This window comes from Ruditapes philippinarum, unplaced genomic scaffold, assembly GCF_026571515.1.
Source record: "Ruditapes philippinarum isolate M1 unplaced genomic scaffold, ASM2657151v2 ctg8341_1_1_1_1, whole genome shotgun sequence".
In the NCBI taxonomy this organism is placed as follows: Eukaryota; Metazoa; Mollusca; class Bivalvia; order Venerida; family Veneridae; genus Ruditapes; species Ruditapes philippinarum.
In genome coordinates, this window is record NW_026858778.1 from 19,982 (window position 1) to 40,393 (window position 20,412).

The window sequence follows — 20,412 nt, forward strand, 5'->3', positions numbered from 1 at the left end:
ATAATCTCTACCAACCCAGTATTTATCAAAAGTTTTGTGCTATGACAGTGAACCTGTGCGCAACTCATGACTTAATGACTATATCAAATTATAAGTCCAACTGATTTAAGAACGCTAAAAGATGACATAAAATAAAGCAACAATATAAGCACTTACCATACAGTCCATATGAATCCCCTGTAAAGTGGGCACCTTTTTCTACATTAGTAAAGCACTTGTCCACACCACTGACCAATGTCGCATCATCAAATGTTTTTAACATCACTGTTAACTAAAAGATTCCTTATGCAATCCACGAATACTATGTTTAACCTACAATTAAAATATGAATATGTTTCCTTAAAAAGCATATTTTTCTATCATTCAACATATATTGGCTCCAATGGTCATGATGTGCACCTTTTTATGCAAGCAATTCTACTCTTCATGGTATATATTCGGTGCAGTATACAACTTGTGTTAGCCAATCATAAATCAAAAACCTTATGTATAATTATAAAATTCACATTTGGTCGGATTAACCACATTTGCATACTCGCTAATATCCTAGCTAGTTGTCTAAAATACTGTAATAATTCTTTTAATAAACCATCTGTTTTAAGAAATATGTAATTCATTTGTACTTACAATATCCTTATTCATGAGCGGGTTAATAATCTTTTGGCACACCACCAACAAGTAAGGGTATGTCAACCTTCAAAACTTTGGAAATTTTAGCACCTTTCTCACTGTTACCATCTACTGTCACTGTAATACGTTGTTAGCTTTTGCTCACCCTGACTGTAATGCCAATTACCATCATATAAACTGTCCTTGTTTTAACTACTACTTCTTTAGTTGATCCTTTTTTGTCAAATGATAGAATAATTTGCACCATCTCTTAGCTGAGTGGCTAAGAAAGCAGTGTGGTCCCAATTAGACATGTACAACAACAGTCCATCTTTGTAATATGTGCGGAAGTCAAAACTGATTTCAAACCTGAAATAATTCACAAATGTGATGAATCCACAAAGCAATTTTATGTACAAATTCAATAATAATGAACCTGTTTAAATTTTAAGAACTATAAGATAAATCAGATAAAAGTAACTGAGACTGAAAATTAAATAAGATTTTCAAACTGGGATATCCAGTATAAGTGACCCAAGATGCACTCTCTCAGTTGTATATATTCAATATTGATTTTTTTTAAAAATATAAAAGTTTTCCCTTTAGAAACCGAGCTTACAGCATTGAAGGACAAGCAATATGAAATCAAGTCACACCCAAACCCATCCCAAAATTAAAATTTTTGTCTCTCAGTACATTACTATACACAACAGTATCTTGTTTACATTATGAAACCCCTTTAGTCACTCAGCATTATTACATGAAAATGAGTAAGTTCATGCATTAGGTTCCTACAATACACAGACAATAAAGTTACAAACACAGCTTCAGATTTTGAAAACGCTAAAAGTGGCATAGAATAAAGTCAACGGTACATACTTCCTCTGGATTTTCTTCTTGGACACATTTATTTGAATAAGACTTGTATCTTCATCTCCGAACGCAAATGCTTCTGGCTCAGAAACATAGATTCCTGTATTAGCAGCACATGATGTTGGGCCAGAAGTTGTAGGTATTGTTGTGGTGTCATCTGGTACCGTCTTCACTGTTGTTACTTGTGTTCGTTCTTTTGTTGTCTTCACAGCAATAACCTCAACTTCTTTATCTGGTTGTCTAAATTTCATTTAACAATTAATTACTAATTTTTCCATTAAATTGATCTTATGAATTTATGTACATGAATAAGAGAAAACATCAGTGTAATAATCAGATACAAAAGGAATAAACAATACATTGGATTCAGACCATTTTGCAGACAAGATAACTTGGCCATGAGATTCTTTTTTTATCCTGGACAAACTTTTTAACACACACAATCCATAGGGATGCTTGTGCTCAGCTTACAAAATTAGAAGGTAGTTTCTATTTTTTTCAATTAAAGTGCCAGAATTTCCCGCCAAGTTTTCCAATCGAGTAAGCCATATTTTTCACCATCAAAACCAATTTTTTTAAAAATTGAGTGGCATTTTTTAAAAAAAATTTGATGGTTTTATGGTTTTTCCTTTTTAAAAATATTACAGAGGCACAAGAATCTTAAAGCATTAGATATATTTTCAAAAATCTGCCAAAATGCTGAATCAAAACAATTCTAAAACTTAATAATGTAAAGTATCTATGTTTACTTTTCTCTTAAATTCCAACTTAGACATAGCTAATGAAGTTGCAGTTTCCCTATGCCTTCAGTGCAAGTGTTACTCCCAAGAAAAGTAAAATGTAAAAAAGGTCTACCACAGATAATTCTGTTACCTTATTTCAGAGGGGGCAGGTGAATCACTGATGACAGGTGGAGGATTTGTATTAAAACTATCATCATATTTTGTCTTCTCTCTACATCGACCTATATCTGCCATATCATACTGCTTGGGATCATTGATGTTCAACACACTGAAATATACAACCATCATAAACTTGACATTGAATTCAAGAAACAAAATTGTGTGAGAACATTTGAAGTTTATTATCAGTAAAAGTCTTCCTTAAATAAGAAATTTAAAACCTTATTGTTATTATAAGTTGCATCTAACATACTGGTTGCTCAAAACAAAACAAAAAGACACTATCACACAGCAACTGTAAGAATGGGATATATACTGCATAAAAATTCAAGTAAAATGACATAAAGTGAAAAAAAAATCAATAAATTAATATGAGTGTTGTTGAACAATGATTTAGTGAATAAATTAATAAACCAACACAATTAAAAATGTCAATACATGTTTACTTTATATCAATTCAATAATGTATATTGAAAACTACAAAAGTATACATAAAAACAATGACATACTTTCCATTAATGACAACATCACTGATACAACCATCCAATGTCTGTGAAACTGCTGCTTTATCTCCTACATTTGTATCAAAATTTGTCGGCAGTCCACCAAGGTATAATCCACCATCCTCTCTTACTGTAATCTTATCAAAAACGGTTTCCTAGACGACCCCTTCCTATTGATTTATCATCAACAAATAGTTCAATCCTAAAATAAATATATAAAATCAATGATCAAAACATTCCATTTACATATTTAAGTGGCATTATGCTCATATTTTCATTGTCAAGTTCAGCTTAATCAACTACATGTATATACTTCAAAAGATTGACTGTTATTACAGCGATTGACCTACAGTTGATACAGAAAAAAAAGTTAAGATGAAATATATATATCTGCCTAAAATATAAAAATACTACCCCATTCTTTTTATAAGTTGAATGTTATTGATAAATTACGATGGATATATGGATATTTATAAAAATTTCCTTGGGGCCATGCAAGTAATTTATCCTTCAAATGGAGAAAATTATAAAAATGAAAGGAATTAAGACAAAAATGTAAACTTATTATCATTCTACATTAGCAAGAGATATTTGTGAAAAACATGCCTATGTAATAGAAACCAATTAATCATGTTTAATGAAATTCTTACCTGTTAATTTTGTAAAGATCAGGACTGATAAATATCTACATTGATATAATGTCCTCTTTGAAATGCAATATTATGCAAAGGCCTTCTTAACACATTTTACTACAAACAACATCATATTGGTTAAGGTCAACCTGACCCTGAACATTCACTTAAATAGGATTATTAAATAGTCATGACCAACCTCCTCGTCTAATCTAAGGTCTGTTCACAAATGTGTGTGTTTGTTCTTTGATTAGACAATTTTAAGTGACTTTTGACTAAACACAAAGATTAAAAGAATCATGAATCATTGACTAGGCATGACAAACTGCCACACCAAATCTTTGAAGTGGATGCCAAAACATACACATAGTTATTGGCTGGAAAGCTTTTCATAATTCAAACACAGTGACAATAAACTTTGACAACTGGTCATGATTAACCCACACACTAAATTTTGGGTCTGTAGGCCAAAACATTTTGTAGCTATACGTAGGACAAGGCTTTAGCAGCCAAGGGCATGGGGTTACCTTCAACCTCAAAATCAATCAGGTTATCCTACTACTTATGACCAACCTCCATACTTAATCTAAGGTCTTATGGCCTAACCATTCTCTCTAGTTACTGGTCCAACAATCTTCAGCCATATTGACTTTTAACTGACCTAAAAATCAATAGTGGTCAGACAAGGTCTGGTCTATGGACTGATGGACACTAAGTAAAGCAATATACCCATTTTCTTTAAAGGGGATATAATTAAATGAGGCTTTTTAGCACTTTACATGAAGGGCGCAATGAAAAGTCAAGATTATACACTTTTCCTGATAATGTACAATGATAAAATAATACATTTATATACATAAATGTATTTAAATTCTGCCCCACTGGAAACCATTTTCCTTAACAACAATATTTGACATCTTACTTCCTGTCTGTTTTCTTCACAGCAATGTTATGCAACTTGCCATCATTGTAGGTATTGTCTGACTTGACAATAACTGGTGTACCTCCTCCACTGAATCTGCCCTCCACATGACCTTCAGTTATTGTTAGGTAGTAATATTGCTGAAACATTCAAGTATACATAAAGTTTCACAAAACTGTAACAAAATGCAAAAAGTTTTCACCAGAAATACAAGTTATTGCAAGGTTGTGTAATTTCACTATGGCAATTTTTCAGCAAAGAGAATATGCAGATAATTCTGTACTAAAATATATTGAAAAAATATATGTTTTTGATAGCGAATACATGGGCAGTCAAACTGGAATAACACTCATGACCATTTGGTAACTACATATATTCAAATGTTTAACCAGATGTACATAGCTGAATGAATTCTATATTGTGATATAATCCCTTGAAAAACTGAATTTATCCTTAAAATTCCAAAAGAATAAAGAACACAACATAAAATGAATGAAAACTATTGAATATAAAGACCCTAGAGGATCTGCCCTGAGTAAATAATCTGAACAGGACTGAACAACCAAAGATTACAGAAGCACTATTGACTTAGGTAGCCTCAGTTTCAGACAAGTAGTAAATAAAGCAATTAATCCCTTGCTCTGCACTGTTTTCACAAGAATGATCAAACATAAGGGTTTCTGTATCCATAAATCTCTCCTATTTTATGTCACACAGTTTTCACCAACAACAATCTGTTGTCTTATATATTTATATAAAATCATACTCACATCACCATTTATGCTCTTAGCTAACAAGAGTAAAGCGTCTGGTTGCTGTGTTTTAAATGATACAGACAGGTCTCCATCAGCTGAGTCCAGACTCATACCTGGGTACTCCGCAAACCCAGATCCATAAAACCCTATTGACCTAAAGCCCTGAAATAACCATCAAAACATTTCCTATCATACTGCCACATTTATCTTCCTCTAGTAGAATATTTTCTAAACTACAGTTATTCTAGTTATTTATAAATCAAATATGTAGTATGTAGTCTACTCAATTCTTTAATTTCAACAGTATTTTTTTCTCTCCACAAAACTTTTTCCTCAGAAATAAAACAATACAAAGAAGCATACTCTATCCTTGCAGCCTTCTGTAACACCAACAGTTGACTTGCCATCCCAGAGATTCACAGAATCTACAGCAATTTGTAATCCGCTCATACAACCCAGAAACCTGTCTGTAATAATCTCCTTCCTTCAATTATAAATATACACACTTAAAACTAAAAATTTTAATTTAGCCTTTTCAGTATTATAGAGCATTTCATTCACAGGATTGAAATTAATTTTCAATGTGTCACTTATCAAAGAAATTTATGTATATGTAATTTATTATTTGTACAAGTAATAATAAACCTAATCTTTATAACATTTAAAGAGATTTAAAGAGACTCAAAATAATGGGTATACTACTGCGAATTCACTTATATTCGTGGGCATGAAAGTTCGTGGTTTTATCAAAACGGGCATTTTCGTGGGTTCTTAAATTCGTGGATTTTCGTTTTCTTGTTAAAAAAAATCAGTAACCTAATGCAAAGTAATCTTAATCGCCGAACAGTTTTACTTACAACATGTACATTGTAGTATTATTGTACATATCTTTACTTGTCACACAGCGGTTGTCAATAAATTTAATCCTTGCCTCTGGGCATAACTCTAATATAGCACAGTTACTGCCGATAATTGACTGCAATTAACACATTTATGTGACATGATATGCACCTCCATTGGACACACTGCCCCTGTCATTCGCCGAGGTAAACATCGCATAATTTATACGACACCTGGCACGTTTTAACCAGCGAGTTTAAAAGTTTACACTTAACATATTTGACAGTAACTACACGCAACGTCACAGCGACTGTGTAAATTTACATGCATATAAATCATTCTCGGTAAATAACACGAGTATATGTGGATCTTGTAAAAGTCGGTGGCGTCTTTGATGTTTACGGAATAGCATTCGCACAAATACTGATTAAAATTCATATAAACTGGATCATTTAAAAACGACCAAAGAAAGTACAATAAATCTGTTTTACGATCGTATTTTTTTTTTTATAGTTTTGTGTACTTACGGCATTAATATCAAAGACTTTTTTTTAAATTAATAAGAGCAAACTGACAATTTTTATTAGCGCTAATTATTGCACTGCCTGGGTTCCCATATTTACTCGATTATGTCAAGTATTCTTGTTAACACAATCAAGTCCTAGTAGACTACAACGATCAAGTATGTATATGCGACATTTGTGACAGTAAATTGAGGACATATAATCGAGTTAACTTTCAAGTTTCTTAAATATTGCAAACGGATTTAATATGTCACTAACCTGGTTATCTGTCTGTACTTACATCCATTTCACGAAATATCGACCGGAAAAGAGCCGACGCATGTTTGTAATATATAGAAAGAAGTATTTGTTGGGATAAAAGTTCGTCGGATCTTAAATTCGTGGATTGACCTACCCACGAAAACCACGAAAATTCGTGCCCCACGAATAATAATGATTTTACAGTATAACCAAGTTACTTTAAACAGGTAGGTCTGAATATTTTTGAAGTATTAAACCATATATCAATGACTCAAAAAAGAAATATGGAATTTGTTCCTGAATAAACTCGATGTTACAAGAAAAAGCTTACCCTGAGGCCTCCATGTATTTGTCCATATTGACTGAAGGTGGCATGCCTCCAAAAAACAGGTCACTTCTCTCTACTCCATCAAGAAGGTAGTCTCCACTCGGTGCCTCAATAACGAAGTTTTCACTGGCAACCTCAAGGACAGCTGTAAAACAGATACTATTATACTCCTGTAATAGTTCATTGTTACCTACCTTTGATACCCCACTACACACACACACACACATATATATATGTGAAATATTATCACAACAAACATAAAAATACACTGCAACTCTTTAACATTATCTGTGTGATCATGTCTTTTTGACATGTATTTTGCTGCATTTATAGATGAACCAAGAGACTGTCCATTTTAAGTTTCCATTATACAATATACTTGATCTCAACAACTACATTGTACAAGCACAGAATCAGGTAAGACTGCATGCATGTATGTCCTGGCAGAACTGATTCTATACTCGTCAATATTTCTTTGCAATATAATATATCTCTATTGGAAATTTTAGATTATTAAAATTCTAAAATAGGCCTAATAGTAATTAACAATTTTTTGCTGTTTCACATTACACATCTTTTATTACATCACATCCATTGTTTTAATATCACTCTACATGAACCCGCAAATTCTGGTAAGTTAATATAAATTATACTCTATTAAATTCATTCTTGTTGTTGACCTTTCTATCAAAACATTTTCTTCAACATGAAATTCATGTCTCCTGCCAACTAAATACATAATTTATTATGCATGGAATTCTCAAGATTACTATAACTGCAATTGGATAGAGGTCAAAATGGTGAATTTCTTCACATATTTCAGCTTAGATATCAAAGAGTTGCAGTGTAAAACACTTAATTTCAACAATTAGTATAATATATATTTTAAATATATTTAATCAAATTAATTGAAAGTATGTAATAAGTAAAATAGTATTTACTATATATAGTATTCAATGTACATCATTAATTTAGTTTTAATTATTAAATAAATACATTAAATAATGTAGATGTCTTCGTACATAATTTAATATATGCTTTTTGTAAGACTTATATATTCTTATATTATAATAGAATTATACTATGTTTCTATGGGATATATAGAGATATAGATCTAGTAAACAGATGATTAGGTAGGTATTAACTGTACTGGCAACTAAAAGACAACAGACAGTGGACGAACATAACACATAACTAGCATTTCAGGTAAATAACTGATAACATGCAACTTTAACAGGCCATGGTTTCTTCCCCACCCACCACAAGTTTCTCTTGGCTTCAGAAATAACACTAATAATCATAATCCCTCTTAATATAATTTGTATTATATAATTCTTTCTCAGTATTTTTAAAATAGTATATGCCTTTAACTCAGTAAACAAAATTAACAAATATAAACTTTGCCCATCTTTTTACCTTAAGAAATATACTATAACTTGCACAATGTTGTTCAAGGATTAAATGAATAAAAGATTATAGCTCATGCTGAAGACATCAGATATCTGTCTACATTTTTCTCTAATCAAGCAGGGACAAGTAGCATTCTAGAAACTTCTAAAACCATTATAGTGATACTACTAACACATCATTCCAAACATAAACACAAAACACACGTGTATTAGTAGCGACAACACAAAATATGTTAAAGCGTTAACACATAACTCTACCGAGAAGTCCACTCCTGGCAACAGCAACAGACACCCATTTTTTAGTATTGTATCTTTGCTCTGTCTGCATTGTTCCGTAAGTTCCTTCACCAAGGTAGAAATTAAACACAATTTTTCCATTACGTAGTTCTAGTGACATGTACTCTCCCTGAAATTGCAAGAAAATTAGAATTATATGGACATGGGTTATACTCCTTTCAAGACTTTATTATATTTCTTAAAAAGGAATGACTATATTTTTTCTGACTTGTTTCTAAAACACCAAAGACACTATTTCAATAGTAATAATACTAGTATTTGTGCTTGTTTGGTTAGGTTTTACGATGCAACAACACTGATAAGTTCATATGGCCACTTTCCAGCTTTATATTGGTAAAGGAAAACCTCAGATGTCCCTCTGTGCATTCTATCAGGAAAAAGGAGGCATTCAATTAGAACCACTGACCTTCCCTAACCTTGCTGGATAGCTTCTTCACATGCAAGAGTCCAAAACTCCCAAACAGATTCAAACCCACAGCGGTAAGTGTCAAGTGGTTTGATGTCGAAGACATTAACCACTCAGCTACCCCTATATAATAGTACCAAAGCCTTTCAATGTCATATAGAATTTAAAACTAAGGTAGGATATAATCGTTTCAGAATAGAAATATTTAATATATAAGAAATATTTCTAATTTTAGACAATCAAAACTGTGTGTAAGATAGTATCATACTGATTCTTCATTTCCAACAAAGAAGAGTGAAGCATTGTCCCAGTATGTTTTGATTTCGAGAATGATGTTAGCTAGGAGTGGAGACTGTATCCTATTCTTGTCTGTGACAGCATAACCTGTACCATCAAACGAATATACATTCGCCCCTGGTGCCTGAGATGGTCTGTAACATAGAATATTTCATTGATTTTAGAATACAACCAGTCCGTATTATTCACCGAGCCATCAGGTGTTGATGTAAGATTTGATTCTCATCAAGCTATTATATGTAACTTATACATGCTTCTCTCTCACATGTCAGAATTAGATTTGTAACTTTAAATCAGTTAAGAAATACCTTAACATTTTGATTTTAAAACAATGATGACTGTAAATAATAATTTAAGTGTAAAGTGTGTGTTTTGTTTTTGTTTTTAATTTTTTTTACATGTTTAAATGTAACTTTCACAGTTTAAAAAAGTTTATAAATAAAAAAAATATGCTGATGCTAGGTAATTCATCTTTATCAAATTAATTCTAATGTAAGTAAAAATAGATAAAATGAAGCTTACACTTCAAGACAGGCTTTACAAGTGTCCTGGATATTTGTCTCAAAGTTGTATAAGCCAACAAGCTTGTCATCAATAAATACACTCCCTAAACAGCCAGTGAAGTTATATGACGTAAGTCCACTTGGTAAGGGATAATTTTCCGGTATACCAGATATATATACATCAGTTTTTTCACCAAGGCCCATCACTGATGACCCAACAGGAGATGATGATGTTTTTGGAGAGCCAGCTTCCTTTGATAACTTATGCACTGATAGACGTCCCAAACGACCAGTCCTAAAACATAATTCATTATGTTTAAATGGCTTTGAAAAATATACCTTTTCACTCATACAATCCTCATTTTGTGATGAAAACATCAAACAAGCATCAAGAGCATCAGATATGACAGAAGAAAAAAAACTTATGAATACATCACTCACACCTGGTGAAATTTAGAAAAGCTGGATGATTCAATACATTTTTATGTTTACCACCAATATGTAACAATATTCATATCTATACATATCTATGTATTAAGATGTTTAAATTCAAGTTTTAAAAAATGCTCCAGAATATGAGAGGGATAAATACCTTTCAGCTTTGACTTGGTACCATTTTTCTGTTTCTTTAATGATATCAGTTTGTGATTCAATAATGACATCACTATCTACACTTCCCGTACCACCACCAGCATTCCAACTAAACCGAATCTTACGATTGCGTAATTCAACAGCCAAGAATTCCTGAAATAAAACATCCATGTGCTCCTGTAACATTAACTACATTACAAAATGTATAAGTATCTATTTTACAAATGTGACTGCCAAGTACTTGTTTCCATTGTAATTTTGGGATAAATATACGTAAAAATGAATATTACTTTCAAGTGTTATAATTGAAGAATAAAGAAATACAAAATGGTATTTGATATGTTTCCAGTAAAATGGTAAATATTTTATGTCTACATACATTGTATTAAAATTTTGATGCAATTTTAACTTGAAACCATACAACCTTTTATTAAATTTTTGTGAAGAATCAATGAATAAAGTAATGATGTAAAAGGCAAACTCAGGTTTAATACTGCTAATTTAAAGCCAAGCTGTACATTTTATAACCTACTACCTTATATTGGTCATCATCAGCAGTGTTGATCTCTGGGTTCTGTATAAGGACAATCATCATGTCTAAATCAGGCTCATCCGTCTTGAAGGCAAAGCTTATAGAGTTTATTGTTCCTGGATTCACCATAGGCCGGAATTTCTTCACACACTGTCCCTTAGCTTTCAGAGATGTTTTAACCTGAAATACAGTTTTAAAAACATGATTTTATAATTGCTCTTATTCATTGCAGTTCATAAGGAAAGAACATCCTACTTTTTTCATTTAAATCAAAACATGTAGAACACAAATCAATCAAATGATTTTGTTAAAACATATTCAATGTAAGTTAAATTTCAACTAAATTGCACACAAACTATTGTCACTCCATATCTGCTACAAAATGCAAGTCACGTTTTTTTTTGTTTTTTTGTTTTTTGAAGAAAGTGTGTTCTACAGAGCATAAATGTAAATTATTATAAATGCTGCCATGGACAAATATACTAAATAACATTATTTTATAATTCATTTGTTCTAATGTCTACCTTATTAGCCTCTTCCCTGGCCTCTCTAATGCTCTGTTTTAGTTTACTGAGTTTATCCCTCAAGTCTGACCTCAGTTTCCTTGACTGTTCTATCCTTGAATCTATAGAGTCTGTCACATTCCTCATGGTGGTTAGATCTTCTTTTGTACCAGATACTTTAATTAGAAAATATTGTATTTTTACTTACCTTATCTATGAAAACAATCAAGTCTGTTAATCAGCATTTTGATACTGATTAAAAGAGAAGACAGAACATAAATTTAATTTTTAGTACACCTTTGTTATATGTTAATATCTTATAGAACAAATAGATCAAAACCAACACAAATTTAGATATCAATACATGTTTTGATATATTAGCTTCATCAGTTGATACATAAAGGAAATGACGTAAACGTACCAGACAGACTTCTACTTATATCTAATAGACGCCACATTTGGCGCATAAAAGAAACGTTATAATAAAATAAAACGTCTAATACTGTTTTAACAATAAAAAAAGTCTCAACATTGCAGCAAAATTTACAAATGTTTTGAAATAAAGGTGTACTGGTAACAATAAAAATTACTTTTTAATTGAAAGAAATATTATAATCAGGAGAATATTTCAATTCTTACAGGACACATAGATATCCTCAAACTTGTCTCCAACAATATTCTGAAGCTCGTTTAATTTTGGCATCATTTCATTGTTTACTTTATCAACAATGTCTCTGGTACGATCATTGACTCGCTTAGAAACTTTATTTGTGTCATCTAGAGAATTCTTCACTTCAGCTATACGATCAACAACATCTGAAATATAACATACATTCAGTGATTTATTCAGGTACAAGTACATGTAATAAATATTTCTGCGGAAAATAAGATGTAACTATGACTATCACTGGAGGTGATAAATACAGCTATAATTCCTAAAACTAGAGTCTCCAGAAGCAGGTGCCACGCTCTTATTACCAAATGCAAAATCACTATTGTAAGCTAGTTTGTGAAGTTTTTACAATGGTAAATGTCATATTTGAATTACTCAATATCAAAGATTGGTAATGAATTTTGTTTTGTCCTAGTATAAGCTAAATACATCTATAAAAAAAAAATGTATCACAAATTTGATAAATTATTAAAAAATCCAAAATTGTTTGTGGGATTCAAACCCAAAAAGGTGATAAGCCAATGAGTGAGTCCGCAACCTTTATTATACTACTATTGAGTTTGTTGCCCTTGTCGAAAAAGAAAATCACTTTACTCCGGTAATTTTAAATCTAAAAGATAAATCATCTAAAGCACTGGTAGACAAAGGAAAGTATCAGACATAGTAATATAAACTAAATTGTCACAGTGAAATAATATGCCATGCTTGGAAATCCAAGGTCCATAATTGAACATAAGACTCAGTTAGCAAGTTAATTGAGTGGGCTATAAATTAGGATAAAGCCCCTTACTTCTGGGTAGTTGATCTATATCATTCTTTATGTCTGTGTGTCTGTCTATACTGTCTAACGATATCTCATCAACATAATCCAGTCTTCTGTTCACATCATTGAAAGCTTCATCCAGATCTGTAAAAACAATTCATATCATCAAACTTAAACCAGCAAAAAGAAGTATTGCAAACACATCACTTTAACTACAGTACTTATGAATGGTTGAAACCTATATTTTACACTTCAGTTATAATTAACAGTAAGTAATACAAGAGCTGTCCGTAAGACAGCGCGCTCGACTTTTTTATTGCTTGCCAATAAAAAAAGTTTTTGCAGTAATACAAAACATTGACAGTTAAGGGCCATAATTCAAATAAAATCTTTGACAGAATTACCTTCTCCTGGACATGTTTGGGAATCATGATTGTAAACAAGTATTCCAACTTTCAAATTAATATCTCAAACAGTTCAGTCAAAAAGTGGACTGGTACTAAAAACTTAACCAAGATTCTAAGTCGATAAAAGGCCTTAATTTTTAAAACAAATCCTTGACAGAGTTACCTTCTCTTGCGTACAGATGGGGGTAATGATGTGAAATAGCATTAAAAGTTTCAAAAGCAATATCTCAAAGGGTTAAGGCAATAAGTGGATTTTACCCATATTCAATGTATTTTCTAAGTCAAAAAGGGGCATAATTCTGTCAAAAACCTTGACAGAGTTATGTCCTCTTGTCTGTTGATGAAGGTCGTGATGGTAAACAAGTATGGTCAGTTTCAAAGCAATACCTCCAATGGTTTTGAAATAAAGTGAGGTGGTACAAAAAACTTAACCAAGCTCAATACACTTTCTAAGTCAAAAAAGGGCCATAATTCTGTCAAAAACCTTGACAGAGTTATGTACTCTTGTCTGTAGATGGAGGTTATGATGGTGAACAAGTATGGTAAGTTTCAAAGCCATACTTGTAATACTTCTGAAATAAAGTGGGGTGGTACGAAAAACTTAACCAAGGTGTGACGCCAACGCCGACGCCGACGCCGGGGCGAGTAGGATAGCTCCCCTTTTCATAGAAAAGTCGAGCTAAAAATGCGATGTTATTTAAAACATTAATAAATATAGTACTGAAAATCTCAAAGCAATGTTAAGACTTAAATCTAATCTAACTAGTACACACTGTATAAAGTTAATTTCTATAAAAATTGCCACTTTAACATATATACTTTAACATATATATATATCATAATAATATACATATAATCACCTTTAACACCAATGTTCATAGTCTTGTTAGCTTGATCCAACAGTTCTTTGCTTATTCTCAGTGAGGCCTTCACCGACTTTTTCAAATCTTCAAAGTCAGTCTGAAAACAGAAATGAAACTAACATTACATGGTATATCATGTGTATGTGATATTTTTGTTTAATCTCACAAAAGTTTGCTATGATTTATATAAAGAGGACTTGTCATGTGCTGTTATGACCTGTTGACATGATAGGATGGTGTATACAAGATGTCAGTGAATTAATGAAGGTGCTATGAGAAATGGTCATTATGAGTAAAGAAATACCAGGTACTCTCCTCTAAAGCATTTGCTGGGAAAATACATTGACATGAATTCAAGTATGGTACTCTTTTTATAAATCTTTTAAAACCCTCCAGTTTTACAAAATCTTACATTCTTGATCTATCAAATCCTAATTCCAAGGAAATCCCTAAGAACTCTATTGATGTACCAAAATATTAAGAATTGAGAACTTTTTTATGATATATTACCATTCCAGTAGCATTTTCAGCATCTGCTAAAGCTTTTCTAGCAGCTACAGCAGCCTCTTCTATTGCCCTTGCTATGTTGTCAAACACTCTTGCTGCCTTCAAAGGCTCTGCTGCAGCATTTCGGGTACTTTCAAACATTCTAAACAAATATAAACATCAGTTATGTGGATTTCAAGAAACTAATAGTTTGGTTTTTTGAATGAGCATGGATGAGTATCTCATTAAAAGTTTAACTTTTTTAATTAATTACCACCCATTAAGTCATAAGATTTATGAAAAACATTGCTTTTAAGCAAAAAATAGAATCATGTTTTTTCATAAGACTATTTGATTATAAAACTGAATACAAAGATAAATGAGAAACACAACTAACTCAGTCATAAATAGCCTGCCCTATTTACTAGAAAGTAAATGATGATGTATCATAATTTAAGGACATAAATTACACAATAGCAGAAGGGTAAAGTATAATAAGCATATCTACTACAAAATACAGAGTGAAGTTAAATCTTACTTTTCCAGATCTTGGGCATATTTTGAGAGGTTATTAGCATGAGCCCAGGCTTGTTCTACCAGCTTATCTTTACCAGGCATGTTCTCTCTCAAGGCATTCTCCTTCTTCTCAAGTGGGTCAATTGCAGCTTCTAGAGTACTTGCTCTCTCCTCTAATGTCTGATACAACAATTAATAATCAAATATTAATAACAATATACAACCCTAGAAATGTTGATCAGGGTTTAAAGGTTGTTTTAGAAGAAGACTTTATTAAAATGTCATAGTATTTTGGGTTGATTTTAACTGGCGTTTTCTATAATGATGATTGATGATGGCCTAGTGGTTAAAATGTCTGCCTTCAATGCAGGGATCATTGGTCTGAGCCCTTATCGGGTCATGACCATGTTATTTTAAACGACACCAGTACTGGTTGGTTCCAGGAAGCGGACTCGAAAGTGGTTAATATAAGCTGCAAGAACTTGTTTCGCATACAAGCTTAAATACATATGTTTAAAATGAAACTTGAAAACAATCTACAGCCAGGACATGTATTCAGACTTTCTTTAGTGACAATGGTGTCGCCCCATTAAAGCAAAAAGGTACCAAGTGACATTTTCATGTTTTCGAGAAAATCGCGTTTAAAGATTTGAAGTTCCATATCAAATCAGGTTTTAACAAGATGGCAAAGAAACTTCACATAATATTTAGATAATATTTGAATGTACATACTCAAAAAGTTGGAAAGCTTATATATTACTAATTATTGATAATTAATCAATTAAAGGAAATGGTTCCTTTCTGCACTAATAAATATTATGACCGACAAATGCAAGAAGGTACCATATGAACACTTGGCCCCTTTTTGCATTGTATGATTTTTAACATTTGCATGTCGAATATATCAAAAAAGGTACCATATGGCAGTTGGCACCTTTTTGTCCCAACAATATTAACAAAAAGCATCATTTGGTTACAATTTTATTCTACAATCATACAAATAATAATATGAAATTCTTGTGTTTTCAGTAAATGTCTGATACAACTATCACACTGCATGTTTTGAAAGTCTTCCTCTGTGATCAATCTCAATGCCTATGTCAAAATCTCTTACATTGTTAGTCAAAATCAGAATCATTCTCATCCGATTCCATTGTGACATAATCCTTTTCTTTCCTTTATGTTGGTTAAGTGGCATTATAATTATGGAACTCTTTTTGGATAATTTTCTTTGCACACAAAGTAACCAAGTTATTCCCTGCGGTCTGGAGACCGCAGGGTATTGGTACGCGTTTAACTTTTGAGGCATGGAGGAGCACGTGACCTGTTTTCGGTACATGGAGGAGCATGTGATCTGTAAACCGTATATGATTGGTTAATTGACCTTTTCGAAAACCCAGCTAAATACCGTTTGCCGGTACGTTACGGATTTACCTGTAGGGAATTAGTCCGAATTATACCTAATTGAGAACAAAAATCTATTACGTGGTATTTCTAATTTTCTATAATTATTTTACCATTTAAGGTGGAAAAACTTGAATAATGTGTTTGAAAATTATCAATGTTTCTTTAATATGTATCTCAAATTTTACAAACAATAAATTGTTTATACTGAAAATCTACAAAAATTAGAATATTTGTAGTGGCATCTGCCATAATAAATAGAGATACTTTCTGCGTAAACTTGTGTGTTTACTTTATTTATTTTTTGCTCGGAATTATACATAAAATGGTAGGCCTATTTAATCATTTTCTTAAAAAGAAATAATTGTTTTATGATCGACCTTCTCCGGTCTTCAACGGTCACATGCAGTTTCCAAAGACCTTCTTCTATATTGTTCGATTATTGTCAACTATATTCCTGTTAAAAACGTTTATTTATTTCCCCCCCCCCCCCCCAAAAAAAAAAAAAAAATAATAATGTTGAAAATAGTTAAATGAAATATCTTTATATAATTAAAATGTTCACCGCAGGAAACCATTTAACTTGTTTCTTTTGAATAGAAACTGGAGGTTTGGTATCATAACTTCATATATTGTTCACCATTTGTCCACTTATACTTTAGATTCTGTATTCTGAACTTCTATTTCCATAAAATCTTCACCATTAAAGCTCTAATTTACAAATACTGACTTTGGGCTTTCCTTTGGTACCTGTATCCATTCCACTTGTAGCCAGTTTACTCTTTGTCCGTCAATGGATGTTTTGAGTCTCGGACACTGTTTTTATTTGTTTGGGTCGTCAGACCAAACAAATAATGGCAGCAAAGTTTCAGAGCCTAATGCCGTTAATTGCAAATGCCTTAAGTAGTCCACTTTTTTGAAGTGGTTACTTCCATTTATATGTACACTTACGCCGAAAAATTCAGGGGAGATCAATGCGTTAGGATTGTCAAATGACAGGCGCATTAATTTTCAAGCAAAGTAGTTCCCGAATGGTCGAAGATTTCTAATATTGTTTCATTCTTTATAGATATACATGCTTACAGTAAGCTGCATGATTATTTACATTTGTCTTAAACAACAGGTTTAGCGTTGAAATAATAAGAGTTACAAACCCTAATTTAGAATGATATGGTTTTCTTCAGGCCATTAACATATAACTTCACCGTGGCCAAGGGGTTTGCACGCTCGCTTATGAATCGAGAGATCTGGAGTTCAAATCCCAGTTGAGGCAGCTCATTTTTTTTCTTTTTTTTTATGTCAAATAAACATTGAATTGACTATCAGTGTTGCAATTAGTCTTATAGCCAATTAACTACAGTTAAAACACTGGAAAGCATTGGTTGGCACTATACAAAAACAAATTGGTTTATAATCTCACAACCTTCACCTTTCTGACATTCTGAGACCCAAACAAATCCAGCGCCTTCTGTGCTTTGATTAATGAAGTTTTTGAAATAAAAAACATGGTTATATTTCATTGGCACAGCAACGTATGGCTGTGATTTTCTGGCCAGTGATATAAGAGAACACAACTGAATGATACCTAATTCTACAGGAATTATTTTCTTTGCCCCTTCAAGAGTCAAGTTGTCACTCCATCTGTGAGTGACCCGATACAAGAAATTTGTGATCAATCTTAAACTTGGAACTTGTGATAATATAAAAGAAGAGATGCAGCTATGTATCAGTTTCTGTTTTGTCCCCGTAAAACAGGCAACATAAACGCATGAGTCACCTTTTGCTACAACTTTATTTTAAATCTTTTCTTCTAATGAATTTTCTTTCTGTTTTTGATGTTCCTTGAACGTTGCTTAACAGGTTTTATTTCCTTCTTTTCACTTTCAATAGTTTATAGTTTCCACATCTTTTTAATGTTTTAGTCACAGTCATGAGATAGGTATTGTTTCTTTCAGTTTTTTTTCTTGTATAATGAGATTTCATTTTAGGAAATTACTCTTTATGTTGTTTCACCAATTTAACTATATCATAACCTAGTTTATTTGCAGATGTACTCTTCCCTGTCATGCTTCTCCTTCCATATAACCCATGTATCTTGTTGGCAAGAGTACAGTCAATTACTTTTCTTTTTATGTCCACGTTTTTGTGAAAAAGTCATTTATACACTATAATTATCTTCGCACTGTTATCATTCCTCAATTTAAAACAGAAACAATACTCTGGGATTTATTGTTATATTTGATGTCCTTAGCAACATCTAGATTGTGTTTTCATTAAAAAGCTAAAAGGTACCAAGCAAACAATTTAATATATAAAATAATCTTAAGGGTCGTAAATTCTTTGTGTGCAGAAAGGGACCATGTGACACATGGTTCCTTTTTGCATTGAAATAAATGCTCAAAACATATATAGTCATACAATGCAAAAAGGTACTATGTGACACTTGGTACCTATTTGCTCAAACTGATATGCATTTGGTACCTTTTTGCATTACTAAATGGGAAAATATTGACATAGTACCTTTTTACATAACCTTATATGTCTGTAAATAAACATGATACCATAGAGATATTTCTACAGATTAAAGATAACATCAAAACATAATGAAAAATGTTAAAAAGTCATTTTTGGTCAAAATGTCGCTTGGTACCTTTTTGCTTTAATGGGGCGGTGTCTACTTACAGCAATATTTTCATTGGTTCTATTTAAAGCCACTTTAGCATCTGCAAGGAGTTTATCAGCGTCACCTACACCTAAATCTTTGCTCAGCTCCTTTGACTCCTTCACTTGATCCTGTATGAAGTTTGAAATATTATATCATTATTTTATAAGATAATTCATTCAAATTATTTATGCCTGCAAATAGCAAATTTTATTTTTTTAACTATAACAAATAATATTTAAAGATACATAACCGCTTATTGCACTACTAAGTACCTAAATGATTTCAAAGTTTAATAAACATTAAACCTAATTAATACATATCCTTACATTTTTCAAAATGAAATAACAAGCAAAATACATTGTATATTATGAAAGTGAGCAAAATGGCAGTCATTTAAGTAATAAGGTTTTACCTTTATATTCTTTATTGCCTGTCTTAATGCAGGTATTTTCTGGATTGTGTCTTCTGAGTTCTTAATACTTGTTTGTAAATGGTCTAGTAGTAAATCATCCAGTGCATTCATCAAATTATCAATTTTAGCCTCAACTTCACTTGTATTTGTCAATCTCATTTCTAATGCATGCACTCTGTCAGACAACTTCTCTGCCAAACTGAAAAAAACAAAAAAAACAAATTTCATCACTGTAGCCATCACTGTTTACCCTGCCTGACATGATGTGACAATAAAAATATCACTTAAATAATGCTCCATGTTTGCCTTGACAACATTAATTAACATTTAATGTTTACATAGAATTATCACTTACATATGTTCACTAAACTGGCTTGACAAAACACGCACTCCAGTTCACTATTTGGAAAATATTTCTGATAATGCATTCTATTTGCCCTTTAACAAACATTTACATAAAAATACTATTTCACTTATGTTGTTTACCTTGATAAAGGTTTACATTAAAAATATCACTATTAAATTTTATGCTTCCTGTTTGCCCCGAAAAAAGGTTA

General features: G+C 31.9%; 2 protein-coding genes across 2 annotated transcripts; both read right to left on the reverse strand.

The window, feature by feature from the left end:
* Positions 1-801: 801 nt before the first annotated feature.
* Positions 802-3,028, reverse strand: LOC132754261 (uncharacterized). Its single transcript, XM_060744880.1, has 4 exons — positions 2,894-3,028; positions 2,356-2,493; positions 1,489-1,722; positions 802-978 (listed from the first exon to the last, which is right to left on the reverse strand). Exons 2-4 carry the CDS (start codon positions 2,457-2,459, stop codon positions 852-854), a joined length of 465 nt encoding a protein of 154 aa, XP_060600863.1. The 5' UTR covers positions 2,460-2,493; positions 2,894-3,028; the 3' UTR covers positions 802-851.
* On the reverse strand, positions 2,963-20,048 carry LOC132754260 (laminin subunit alpha-2-like). The gene is made up of 18 exons (XM_060744879.1): positions 19,856-20,048; positions 19,461-19,571; positions 15,397-15,554; positions 14,883-15,021; positions 14,370-14,469; positions 13,130-13,246; positions 12,306-12,482; positions 11,688-11,842; positions 11,167-11,343; positions 10,633-10,784; positions 10,060-10,335; positions 9,509-9,671; positions 8,796-8,943; positions 7,132-7,273; positions 5,560-5,680; positions 5,212-5,358; positions 4,442-4,581; positions 2,963-3,089 (listed from the first exon to the last, which is right to left on the reverse strand). Exons 1-18 carry the CDS (start codon positions 20,012-20,014, stop codon positions 3,029-3,031), a joined length of 2,643 nt encoding a protein of 880 aa, XP_060600862.1. The 5' UTR covers positions 20,015-20,048; the 3' UTR covers positions 2,963-3,028.
* Between the last annotated feature and the right edge of the window lie 364 nt (positions 20,049-20,412).